Source organism: Tympanuchus pallidicinctus, unplaced genomic scaffold (assembly GCF_026119805.1).
Source record: "Tympanuchus pallidicinctus isolate F22 unplaced genomic scaffold, pur_lepc_1.0 scaffold1, whole genome shotgun sequence".
NCBI lineage: Eukaryota > Metazoa > Chordata > Aves > Galliformes > Phasianidae > Tympanuchus > Tympanuchus pallidicinctus.
This window is the reverse complement of record NW_026294618.1, coordinates 74821535-74834545: the sequence shown is the minus strand read 5'-3', so window position 1 is coordinate 74834545 and position 13011 is coordinate 74821535. Positions and strand designations below refer to the sequence as shown.

General features: G+C 36.9%; 1 protein-coding gene across 3 annotated transcripts in view; it reads left to right on the top strand.

Annotated features, from left to right (window-relative positions):
• The window catches only part of AKT3 (AKT serine/threonine kinase 3), a 144504-nt gene that overhangs the window by 89538 nt on the left and 41955 nt on the right, over positions 1 to 13011 (top strand). For all 3 annotated transcript variants that reach the window (XM_052695735.1, XM_052695744.1, XM_052695753.1), the window contains exons 4-6: positions 427 to 538; positions 4787 to 4931; positions 10661 to 10792. In XM_052695735.1, the coding sequence (XP_052551695.1) occupies positions 427 to 538; positions 4787 to 4931; positions 10661 to 10792 (389 nt within the window). The remainder of the gene's footprint in view (positions 1 to 426; positions 539 to 4786; positions 4932 to 10660; positions 10793 to 13011) is intronic.

Genomic DNA, 13011 nt, shown 5'->3' with positions numbered 1-13011 from the left:
TTCTCCCAGATAGGATATTTTACAATAAATCTAATCGTGAGGTGATGGTACCCTTGTAATTGTGGCATGATTACCATTGAAGGAAAAACATCATACTCCTGCCAGGTACAGATGGAAAACTGTGCCTTTGGCTACTGCTGTTACCTTGCCCTACTGGAGCAATCTGGGATATAATATTCTCACCCTTGTAATAGACCTAATTTGCAAATGGAGATGACATTTTGTATGGGGAACAGTACAAGTTCCATCAATACCTCTGACTTATTTCTTCTACCTTATGTTCAAGCCCATGGTTATATTGGTGTTCTGTATTTTCTTTTATGTGCTGACTAGGTATATATAAGCTATATGTGTCTTATCTAAGTAATTTGCGTTTCACACATTACCTGGAAAACATAAAGAGTGAAATATAATGTATTTCTCTAGAATGTCAGCTAATGAAAACAGAGCGACCAAAGCCAAACACATTTATTATCAGATGTCTTCAATGGACCACTGTCATAGAGAGGACGTTCCACGTAGACACTCCGGAGGAACGGTGAGAATTTTATTTTTGTTTCTTTTTCAGTATTGGTTATGCACAATTTTCAGCAGTCTCAGCTGGGATTGCTCAGTAGTCAGTATGCAGAATTCTGACATTCCAAGCACTTCTGAACAGTTATTTGAACAATTTATAAGTCAGCTTCTGTAAAATATAATCTGAGCTCATATCTAGTCTGCGAACTGCTTGCAAGTGGGATGAGTATGTTCAAATAAGCCAAAACTATGTCATGACATGTCTCCAAAGTGTTAAAATTTGAATAGAAGCCTGCTTTGGAGCTTTTTTCAGCTTTACTGTCTTAGATTTTCCTTTTAGTCTTCTTAATGTGTTCTTTTTGGCACAGAAAGCAATATATTTGTTATAATTTGTTTTATGGTGTTTATTAGCTTTTCTTCTTTCAGTAAACATAAACACCCTCTCAAGAATTAACTTTTTAAAAGCATAAGTACGTATGGGAGATATGTGATGGTGTATCTCACTAAAATATTCCATTCTGTTTTTCTGGTTAGATGTATTGTGTCTTCCCACTGAATGCACCTGTCCTCTTGAGGTCAATACTATGATTTGGCTTTATTCATAGAATCACAGATTGGCTTAGGTTGGAGAGGACCATGAAGATCACTTAGTTCCAACTCTCCTGCAATGGTCAGGGATACCAACTAGTAGGTCATGCTATTCAGGATCCCACTCTACCAGGCTTTGAATGCTTCCAGAAGTGGGGCATCCACAGTCTCTCTGAGCAACCTGTTCCAGCACCTCACCACCCTCTAAGTAAAAATTTCTTCCTAACATCTAGCCTAGATCTTCCTTCTTCTAGTTTAAAGCCATTGCCCTTGTCCGTTTATGATCAGACCATGTAAAAAGTCAGTCTCCCTCCTGCTTTTAAGCTCTCTTCAAGTACTAGAAGACCACAGTGAGGTCTACCTGGAACCTTCTCTTCTCCAAGCCCAGCTCCCTCAACCTTTCTTCATAGGAGAGGTGCTTCATCCCTCTGATCATCTTAGTGGCCCTCTTCTGGACCTGCTCCAACAACTCTATCCGTCCTGTACTGGGGGCCTCAGGCAGTACTGAACACAGCACTCCAGATGGGGCCTCACAAGGGCAGAGTAGAACAATCACCTCCCTCTCCCTGCTGGACAGCCATCTTCTGATGCGGCCCAGGATGCTGTTGGGCTTCTGGGTTGCAAGCACACACTGCTGGCTTGTGTCCAGCTTTTTGTCCGTTAGAACCCACAAGTCCTTCTTTGCAGGGCTGCCCTCAGAGAGTTCTTCACAGAATCACAGAATTGCAGGGGTTGGAAAGAGCCTCAAGAGATCGAGTTCAACTCCCTTGCTAAAGCAGGTTCCCTACAATAGATTGAATAGATGGGCATTTGTCATGGTTCTATGTTTTTTTTTTTTTTTTTTTTTTTTATGGTTTCAGTATTCCACATCAAAACATCATGTAATGTACGGGGCATTAAAGTGTCACTGCCCCAATTCCAGCTACCTATCCCTGTACATTACAGAAGTCACGGGATCTGGCCCTTCCGGGTGGGGGGGGCGCTCTCTTGCTGTCTGGCAGTGGGTGCTGGAGGTGCTTTCCTGGCCGTTCCAAGCTTTTCAGGTTTGACTCGGTCCCGGGAACTCTCTCTCTCATCTTGTCTGATTTATTAATCTCAATTTCAATTAAATTGTATATATTGTGTTATCTTGTATTCCAATATTATAGTAAAATTAGTTTTCCTCCATAGATTGTTGCCGCTGCTCTTTTCCTTCCTTCCTTCCTTCCCATTTTTGTGGGACCGGGGTGGGGGGGGAGGGCAGAGGCCTGTCGCCCCTGTCACGGACATAGATTGATCTGATCAACTCCGTGACAGCATTCATGGATCTTGAACAATTCCGGAGAAGGAAACTCCACGACCTCTCTGGGCAACTTGTTCCAGTGTTCCTTCACCCTTACTGTAAAGAAATTCTTTTGCATGTTTGTATGGAACTTCCTGTGTTCAAGTTTTAGGCTATTGCTTCTTGTCTTATAGCTGCACACTGCCAAGAAGAGCCTGGCCTCATCATAGAAGGCCACCAGATTAGTGAGGCACAGTCTGCCCTTGGTGAAGCAATGTTGGCCATCTTAGATCATCTCCACATCTTGCATGTACCTTAATGTGTTTCCTTGGATGATCTGCTCCATGATCTTCCCAAGTATAGAGGTGAGGCTCAGTGTCCTGTAGTTCTCCAGGTCTTCCTTTCTCCCTTTCTTTAATATGGGAGCGATGTTTTCCTTTTTCTAGTCACAGGGGTTTTGCCTGACAGCCACGATTTTTTAAATATGATGGAAAATGGTTTGGCAACCAGATCGGACAGTTCCTTCAGAATCTTGGGATGCATGTCGTCAGGCACTGTAGGCTTGTACACATTCAGCTTCATTAAATGGTCTTGAACTTGTTCTACTCTTGCAGTGGGAGGAATTTTGCTCCCCTGACTCCCGCTTAGAAGTTCAGGGACATGAGAAGCGTGAGACTGCCTGTTAAGGCTTAGGCGAGGAACTTATTAAGTACCTTAGCCTTCTCCATGTCTGAGGAGCCAGCTCTCCCTTTCCATTTATCAGAGGGAGTACACTTTTGCCTGTCCCTTCTGCCCAAAGTAACTAAAGAAACCCTTTTTGTGGTTCACATTCCTTGCCAAGTTTAATTCCTTCTGCGCCTTGGCATTCCTGAACCCATCCCTGCACATTAGGACAGTATCCCTGTATTTTTCCCAGGCCATCCATCCCTGCTTCACTGCTTGTACTTTTCCTTTTTTCCCCCAGTGTGACCAGCTGGTCCTTGTTCAGCCATGCTGGTTTTCTGCCTTGTCTGCTTGATTTCTTCTTCTGGGAGTTGGAGCCCTTTTGTGCTCTCAGAAAGGCATTTCAGAGGGTGAGGCCAGTTCTGTTCTCTTCCTTTTTCCTTAAGGACAGTTTTCCAGGGAATCTCATCCAGCAATTCCTTAAACAGCCCAAAGTTCTCTCTCCTGAAGTTCAGAATCCTGACTCCACTCTTTGCCAGGCCCATGTTCGTTGAGATCATGAACTTGACTAGGATGTGGTCACTGCAGCCCAGGCTACCTCTGATCTTAACCTCTTTTATAGTCACCAGGTCCAACACCTGGTGGGTCTGTCAGTACCTGAAGCAGAAAGCATTGATGGACTTTAGGAGTCTTCTGGATTGCTTGCAGTGCACCATGTTGTTGTCCCAGCTGATCCATGGGTGGTTGAAATCCTCCAGCAGGATGAGGGCCTGCAATCACAATTCCTCTTGTAGCTGATGCAAGAAGTCCTCATCAATAGGCCACCTGATCAAGGGGAGCCTGTAGTAGACACCAGCCACCACCTATCCCTATTCTTACGCCACAAGCTCTCAACCTGTTCTTGAGTGTTTCTCTTGGACAATTCTTTGCAGTCTATCAGCTTCTAAATGTAGAGGGCAACTATCCCACTTTTCCTTCACCTATCCCTTCTAAAAAGCCTGTAGTCCCACTAGCACCTTGTCTCTCTAGCTTAGCTCTACTGTCTCACACCAGCATATGGGCAGGCTTGCTTTTACCCCCTTTAACCCTAGTTTAATGCCCTGTCAGTGAGCCCAAATACTTTCTGGGCCAGAATTCTTTTCCATTTTTGCATTGTTTCTTCTTTTATTAGTATATTCACTTATACCATTTTAAATTCTACCATTTAAATTCTATTGTTTTCCTGATGCTTTTTGGAATTTAATTATTTTTGAGAACCTCTGATTCTCGGGGGAATTTGAAAATAGCCAAACAGTTTAAGAGGGAATAGACAAAGAGTTGAACACATACTGTAGATTAATACATTTGAATTATTATTAATTATTAATAAATCTCAATTATTTTCTTATGGTGAGGGGGGACATTTCTTGACTGGATTGTTATCATATACTGTGTGTCAGGTAGGACATGACATGCTAAGTTCTGAGTAGTGTTATAACTCTGAGAAGAATTTTCAAGTTTTTAGTATTTAAGTATTTATAAAATCAGAGACCGTTAATTCTTGAAATAAACTAAGCACTGATTCTTTTTGATACTGATCAACCTTAGCACCTCATCCATCATGCAGAATATGGAAGGAAATTGAAAATATTGAATTGTATGAGACTTTGGCTGTGTGACATGAGAACTGCATGTTGAAGCATGTAAAAAACAATATAAACAAATTATTTGGATGAATTTTAGAAGTTTCTAATAAGATTGTTGACTTGTTCATGATAGGGAAGAATGGACAGAAGCAATCCAGGCTGTAGCAGACAGACTTCAGAGGCAGGAAGAGGAAAGGATGAACTGTAGTCCAACTTCACAAATAGACAATATAGGTGAAGAGGAGATGGATGCTTCAACAACTCATCATAAAAGAAAGGTAATGACATTCAAAAATAACTAATAAGATTAATATGTAAGTAACTTCTGCAAAGTGATCTAGTAGGATACAGATGCAATAATATCTCTACATAAATTTCAGTGTACTACAAGCATAGAAGTACATACTTATTTCAATAAAGCTGTACTGCTCTAATTTTATTTATTTGTTATGCTGTCTGGTACACCACCTTTCAAAGGCAGAGTTCAACCATTCAAACACATGTAAACAATCTGCTTGTTTTTTGAATATTACTTTTGTTTTTCCCTTTATGTTTGTTTACTCTTCCAGAAGTATGGCAATAAAATATTTTCTTCAGAAAAGTGTTTACCCACTTTCTCATGCAAGTAATGCCCAGTACAAATTAAATGATTTGCATGAGAAAGGATAGCAGAATTTAGCTTTTATTGACCTTTTTTTTGCTGTTTTTTTGCAAGAACTTTGCTTTAATTTTCAGTGAAAACAGTATCTTCTTTCTTCGGAATCCTTCACAGCTTCTGCAGTAAGTAGGAATGTGTACAGTGCTGTCTATAGCACGCTTGTAGTTATATCTCCAGAGTCAACAGGATAAACACATTATGTTTCAAATATTGTGTCATGTAAAATTCGCCTTATTATTTTGGGTTTCCATTTTGTCCTATGTTTCTGGATGTACAAACTACTCTTTAAGAATAATGAAGAATTTGAGTGGATGTTTCTCAGTTATTAGACAGGATTGACAAGACTCAAAAAATGCATTGAAATTACATGAGAAATAATAACAGGATTCTATAGGATTGGCTTCATTCTTTCTAGCTACAAAATGAAACCTGTGCAAAATTAAGTGGAAGTCTGCAGACAGCAAAATAATCTTAGCTAGTATCACAGAACGTGTCTTAATGATCGACAGTGAAAAAGAATCATGAACATTGCAAGAATTATGAGGCAAGAATTATAGAAAGATCAGTGGCTGACAGCTGTGTCCTTAGGAATAGGGTGTTACAAGAAATCTTAATTCTGTCATTTCCTAAGTTTTGAGAACATGAGTTTGCAATACAAGCATGGTTATTTCATGTAGTTTCATTGTACATAATTTTCTATGCTTTTTTTCACTGCTTAAAAAAGAAAAACTAATCACATACAGGCATGACAATACTCTCATCATGAACTGTCAGGTTGGAGAGCTTGACACTGAACTTTTAGCCTCGCAGCACAGAGATTTAGTGATTGTGCTCCAGGGTAAAATATAATAAGTGACAGCAAGACGGAGGCTGTGTTCAAGATGTGTCAGTCTTTATGAGAGGCAGTATGATTATGGAAGGGATTTGGGTTTGCTCTTTTAAAGATCTGACCACTATGCCACGCTTGTGTATCCTCCTAGTAGACTACAAAAACACTGCATAACAGCAAGAGTTTTCAAGGTGTCAAAATAAATGTGGTCTAATATCAGTTGTTTATCTGAAACGTATGCTCTCCTTGTTCACAGTGCTTTTCCCATACAACGAAAGTGTTATGGGAATAAGGGTAGGTGGAAGATCAGTTCTGTTTCTTTCTTGCTGCTTACGCTGTAAGTAGCAAGTAAAATTCCAATGCACCCAACTAAAATTCCAGGATAGTGCATGTGCTGTGCTATTGAATAAATATAATGTATTTCTCAGCAAACCAAGAGCAAACTACAAATCAAATGTGAAATAAAAAAGGTGATATTCAACACCTAATGATAGTTCAGAATGAAGTGTGTGTAGCCACTGAAAAGCACACTGATAGCATCAAGGAAGTTTTTTTCTGCCAAAACTCAAAATTCCACTTCAGATTTAAAACTTATGGAAAACCTAGCAAAAAGTGCTCAGAAGTTTTTTTAATAATGTGTCCTGAGTGACCTTAATAAAGGGGACTCCCTTGTTGCTCCTTTTGTATTAATTGAAATTAGAGGATGTAGTTTTTTGTAGAACTGTTTCTGAAAAACTTCTGCTTAAGCATTTGTATTTGTTAATAGAATCAGAACCACTTCAGTTATATCTAGTTAATGTGTTGCCTTTTTTATATTAGGTTTCTTTCAATTTCAACAATTCTTTTTCGCATACTATGTCCAAAAAGCTTGTTTAGTCACCTGATTTTGTATCTGCACACAGTGAATTTTGCTTGTGCACGCACCAGATGGTATTCATATGAGTAGAAGAGCATAATCAGATTAAGAAGTAAGACAGAGAGAAGTGGGTCTGTTTCTTCTCTTTAAAAAAAAAAAAAAAAAGTAGCAACAGGTTTACAAAGAAAACAGTCTTTAAGTAATTGAACTTGCTTTGAACAGCCTGGCAGCAACATCTCTGCAGCATTTCTGTCCGTATTATTTGGAAGAGCCAAATACACCTTTTTATTTTGCAGTTCTTTAATGGTGCCAGTGTGCCACTGAAGTTCCACAGTAATATAATCACTAACATTTCAAATACAAAAAACAATTAGCAAACTGCTTTTATTCCTTGCTAGACTATTTCTGTTAAGTAAAATTTCTTCTGGATGAAGTCAGATGAAAATTCCCAGTCATGTACTCCTTGTGTATATCAGGAATATTTTAAAAGTAGTTTTTGATTGGTAGGAATTTCAATAACCACAGTAAAGTGTATTGTTTTGAAAAGAAAATACATAGCAAGAGTAAGTAGGCTTTACAGAAAGCTGAATATCATGCAGTTCTTCGGACAGTTTTCCGTTATTTGTTTGCGAATTTGTTTTTCAGGGTTCAGCGTGAATAAAGAGTGGGTTTTTTCAGAGAAGCTGAAGTACAACATAATGAGTAAAAAAATACACTTCTCAGGGTTCAGTAGGAATGAAAAAAGTGGGAAAATTATGAAGAAAACAGAAATCAATCTTACGGAAGCCTCCAAATTTGCTTACCAACATTCTCAGGTTTAGGAAGTATTTCAATTTTTTCACCAGTTTTCAGTACGCTCTTAGCTGTGGCATCTGTGTTTTTATCTCTCAAGGTCTTGTGTTCTTTGGCAGACTCTTTGAGTTACCCTGCACTGAATATCATCTCTAAGCCTTCTGCTAAGCTTTTAAAGAATGACAGCATCAGGATACTTTATTCTTAGAACTATCACTGCTACCATAACCTGCTGTTAAGCCACGACTCAAAATCTCTCAGAAGTATTACCTTCCTTTTATAAATCTGCATTTTAAAAAATCTGTTTTTAGCAAGATTGCAGCTAGATTCATGACTGCTTTGATGGATGATGTAAACAAATTTTAGGCAAATGAGTTTCAATTTGACTGGCTTGCTGCCCTTAGCATCAAGCCCATATCTGTGGTCAGTTGAGCCAATATCCTCCTTCTGTGTACAGGCAAAGGGCTGCTATTATGAACTGTCTTTGTTCAAACTCAGATGTTCTCTCTCTAAATTCAGCCTCTCAAGGGTGATTGGAATTATGGAAAAAGTTACCCCTTCCTTGCAGCTTATGGTCCGACAAATTTTTGACAGTTAGAAGTGATGAACTTTTATGTTCATTAGGTATTCTTTGTCATAAAAGCTGTTGGCTTATCTGTGTGGGGGAATGCAGTACGAAGTTAGGGTGAACTGTGCTCTGGATTACTCATCTTCTGCCTGAATTGTGTTTTAAATGCATTTTGAATTTCATAGAATCGTAGAATGGCCTGGGTTGAAAGGGACCACAGTGATCATCCAGTTTCAACCTCTCTGCCACACGCAGGTTGCTAGCCACCAGACCAGGCTGCCCAGAACCACATCCGACCTGGGAACTTACCAGTGTGAATTTTGACAGTTTTCAATGCTTTAACTTAAAGACGGTTTCTTTTTGCTTGATGGTTATCATAAAACTATCAAAGTAGATGTTCTGACTTTTCAAAATACTGACTGTGATATTTGAGAAATGTTCCTTTTAGTTGATGGAATAGCAGTTGCCACGTAGCATTTGGATCACAGCATTACGTATACATTATATCCGTTAATGGTAAGAAGAAGAATATTTTGACAATGTTCTTTAATAGAGTAAGTTTCAGAAATTCCAAAGCTAGAACACATGACCTTGAATGTATTTCTTTTGAATTGATACAAGCAAAAAATGGTGCTGTTTTTGACCAGTCAACAGTGGGACAATAGAGGGACTTAGCTAAGATAAGAGAAAGTTTTGTTTGCATGTTTATGAGTATGCATGCATGTACATGTGCAACAGATCTGTTTTTCTGTAAATTGTGACTTTCCCATATTAGTTACTGTGACCTGTTTTGTATTTTGCTATTGGAATCCCTAGCTATGAATATGAGTGGAAATACACATTTAATGGAAAGAATTCAAGCAAAACTAAAATTTTGGCTTGTAGTGACAATCCATGTATATTTTCATCATTTCTTTCGTTATTCTCTTAATGCTCCCCTTGTGTTTTGAGGTAGCTAAGAGGAATTAGATAATAAATGATATTTTAAAAACTGTCAATGTAGTAGGTGATATATAATATACAGAATGAAAGTCATCTTGAAAGTCTCCTGAAGAATATGAATTTGTTATTCAAGCTTTGTTCTGTCTGATCTGTTTATTTTAGAACATGTGTAATTTCCTTATCACTGTTTTTTTTTTTTCTGACACTTTCTTGTATTTCTTATTTTAACTAACAATGAATACTTTTATTAGATTGAATGTTTCATTTAAGAGTATAAATAATAATGTTCCTTCCATTTTGGAAATATCTACCCTCAGATTGACTGCATATCCTCAAAATTTATTAAAAAGCAACTACTAACTATTACTTGATATTTATATCATTGGAGTAGCTTTACAGATTGATGGTTGTACTTTCTGGTAAAGACAGCATTGTCCCCTTGCAGAAAAAACCTTTAATTCCACCCACTCTCCATCACTTAATGAGTGTTTTACAACCTTAGGAAAAGGTTCTGTGTTTATATGTCCTGTGGTTATTTGCAGAGCTAAGAAAAACAGTTCTATGAACAGACTCAAGGTTTGAATAGATTCTGGTAATAAATCAGTGTATTTTTTTTTTACTCTTATAGTTTTACTCCTCCTTCCTAATCAAAGAAGAAAGCTCAAAATTATTTGAAGTTTGAGATTGCAGGAATATGACTGCAGAAAGATTAAATGGAAGATAAATTTAGAATTCTGATAAACAAAAGGCTAATATATTGAAAGGATAGTAGTGTCATAGTAAATATTTCTAATGAGTACTTGAATCAGTGTCTGAAATTGAAAGATATTTATAGAGAAGTAATTGTTTTAGGCTTTGGCTAAATATTAAAAAGATAGGTACAATTGTAGCTGAACTACGTACTTTGCCTGAGCTTGAGCAATGATTGTCTTATGGTTCTAAAATATGTTCATGATGCAGACTCCTAGAGTTCGCTATTATCAGCGATTTCATTTTGACAGGAAAATGTTTCATAATTATTTATCTTAAAACCAATACAAACTTCTTGTATTAATTATGTATCAATACATATATAGGCTTATAATTAATTTGTTTTTTACTTACTTGTAAATTTCCCTGGTTTTGTGCATCTCTAGTTGTAGCACACTGCAGTAGATTTTGGAAAATCAGTTAAGGCAGTGTTTTAAGTCCATGATGATTAACTTCAACTTTATACTGATTTGTGTGTGTGGCTCAGATTTTGTGAACTGTTCTGTTTATATTGGTAATACCATTTGGTTGTTTGCAGAAGCATTTTTAATATATTTTGGAACTGCATAGCTTAAGTCTTGCTAATTCTTGCTTGTTCTTTGCTCCTTGTAGACAATGAATGACTTTGATTATTTAAAACTACTGGGCAAAGGCACGTTTGGCAAAGTTATCCTGGTCCGAGAGAAGGCTAGTGGGAAATACTATGCTATGAAGATTTTGAAAAAAGAAGTAATTATTGCAAAGGTAAGGAAGGTTGTATTTTTAATTCTTTTCCTTCCCCCTTCCCCCTTCCCCCTTTTTCCATTTTCCTTTTTCCTTTTTCCTTTTTCCTTTTTCCTTTTTCCTTTTTCCTTTTTCCTTTTTCCTTTTTCCTTTTTCCTTTTTCCTTTTTCCTTTTTCCTTTTCTTCCCCTTCCCCTCTCTTTTTCTTCTCTCTTCTTTTTTAATGGAATAATCAGCATCTTATAGTAAGCTATATTTGATTTTTTTTTTTTTTTTACGGTAACTGATTTTAATAGAATATATGTGTATCTTCAGAAAACAACAGTTAACAAAATTAACATGTACAGATCTTTTTACTCATTTTTCCGCTGTTCAGTAACCTAGAGCATGCTAAAGCGCTTACAGAATTCACTGTGCAGGAAAGTTGTGCCATCTAAGCTTATAAATAGAAAAAGTACATTGTAGGGTATGTTATGTACTTAAACATTTTTAAAGTGAATTGCAAGTTTAGTCAGACAAATACAATTAATTTAATTAATTAATTTAATTAATTTGATTTAATATGCTGTTCCTGGTTTGTTAGATAAGATTAGCCGTGCATGGGAATAACAATTTTATTGTTCCAGCTTTTGAGGTACAAAAAAGAAATCTGAGGCTGAAGTCTGTAGAAATTATTTAAATTGAAATTGTCAGTCACATTGGATTTATGTAACATTATTGGCCCTTGTGGTTGGTGATAATTCTATCCAGCTTTAACTTGAAGATCTGAACTTTGTTTCTCGGAATGCTAAAGTTTTGAACCCTACTTGCTCAAGACAACTTTGGGAACAAGAACAGTACTTGCTGTTGTCATCGTTATACAATTAAAAATAATTGTGATTACTAAGTAAAGAGGTTTTTGAGGGATGTGAGCCTGACTGAACTTTCTTGAATGCTTGAGGCAAGTAATACCAGTGTTCCTGGAAGCTGACTGTGGATGACAACAGTTGTGGATTATATGTATTTTCAAATATTCATTCATTAAAATGTTTCCCAGTTTTTCTACTTGTGAATGAAAAGAAGGGCTACAGAGTTCTGCAAGCTATCTCACTGTTCGTTTGTCTGCCTGTCATTCTCATTCTAATAGCTTTTGAATGTGTTGATCAGTCTTGATTAAATTTGAAAAAGGAATAGAAACCTCAAAGGCGATTACATTTCTTTGAGCTTCGTGAAAACCAGCTTCTGTTTTGCTTATTCTTCATTTTTTTGCCTGATATAAACCTCATGATTCACCAGAGAAGTGTGGATTCCTTTTTATTTTTTCTTCTCATGAAGGCAATAGCAGTTTAGGTAGTTTTTACTCAGATCAGAACTGACGAAGAATGAGAGTTACAGAAAACAGTCAATATCACCTCAGTGATATTCTTTCTGACATGAATAGTGTCAGTAGCAAATCGATTTTGTGTGCACTTGGAAACTTAAAAAGTACAAACTAAATTGATGCTTAATAGTAAAATTAGCAGGAATGTGTATTTCTTAAATTCTGCTTTAACAATATTGAAAATTATACCAACAGGTGGAAGTAAATAAGTAATGATTAAAATAACTTGATCATTGTAGCGTAAAAAGTCTCTATAGGGATACACTACAATGTTGTATAAGTATGTATTAAAAGTTTATTTGTAGATAAGCCCTTATCTCTATCCTCAGGTCATTAACATATTATAAAATTCACTGAGTTTATGAATGGTGCACTGTTCTCCCTGCTTTTTCAATTGGAGTCTGAATCTGAGAATAGGCTTTTTATCCACTTCATATTGCAGACTAAATCCACATTATTGAAGATTAGAAAGATGGGTGGTGAGCCTCTTGAATTTGTTGTTGCAACATCACTGCTTATTACAGATTGCCAGTCAGATCCAAGATAAAGTGATTTATTTGATTTTGTTGTACGAATGATTCTTTAGAATAGCTTTTCTCTTTGAAGCAATTTTTGTTTTTCTCCCAGTACGTTGTTGTAGTGTCTATACTCAATAATGCACTACTACTTAACTGGATGGCATCAGAGTTTATTACTGAGAACTCTTGTTATTTTTTAACTCCCTATTTTGACAGTTTTTAAAGCATGATCTTAAAACTCCTGACATCTGTGTTTACTTTAATAATAGTTTAATTAGTAAATTAGTTTAATGATACCTTATCTTCAGAGCTGAGCATAAGCATGCCCAGGACAGTAATCTTACGTTAGTATTACTTGCGGCA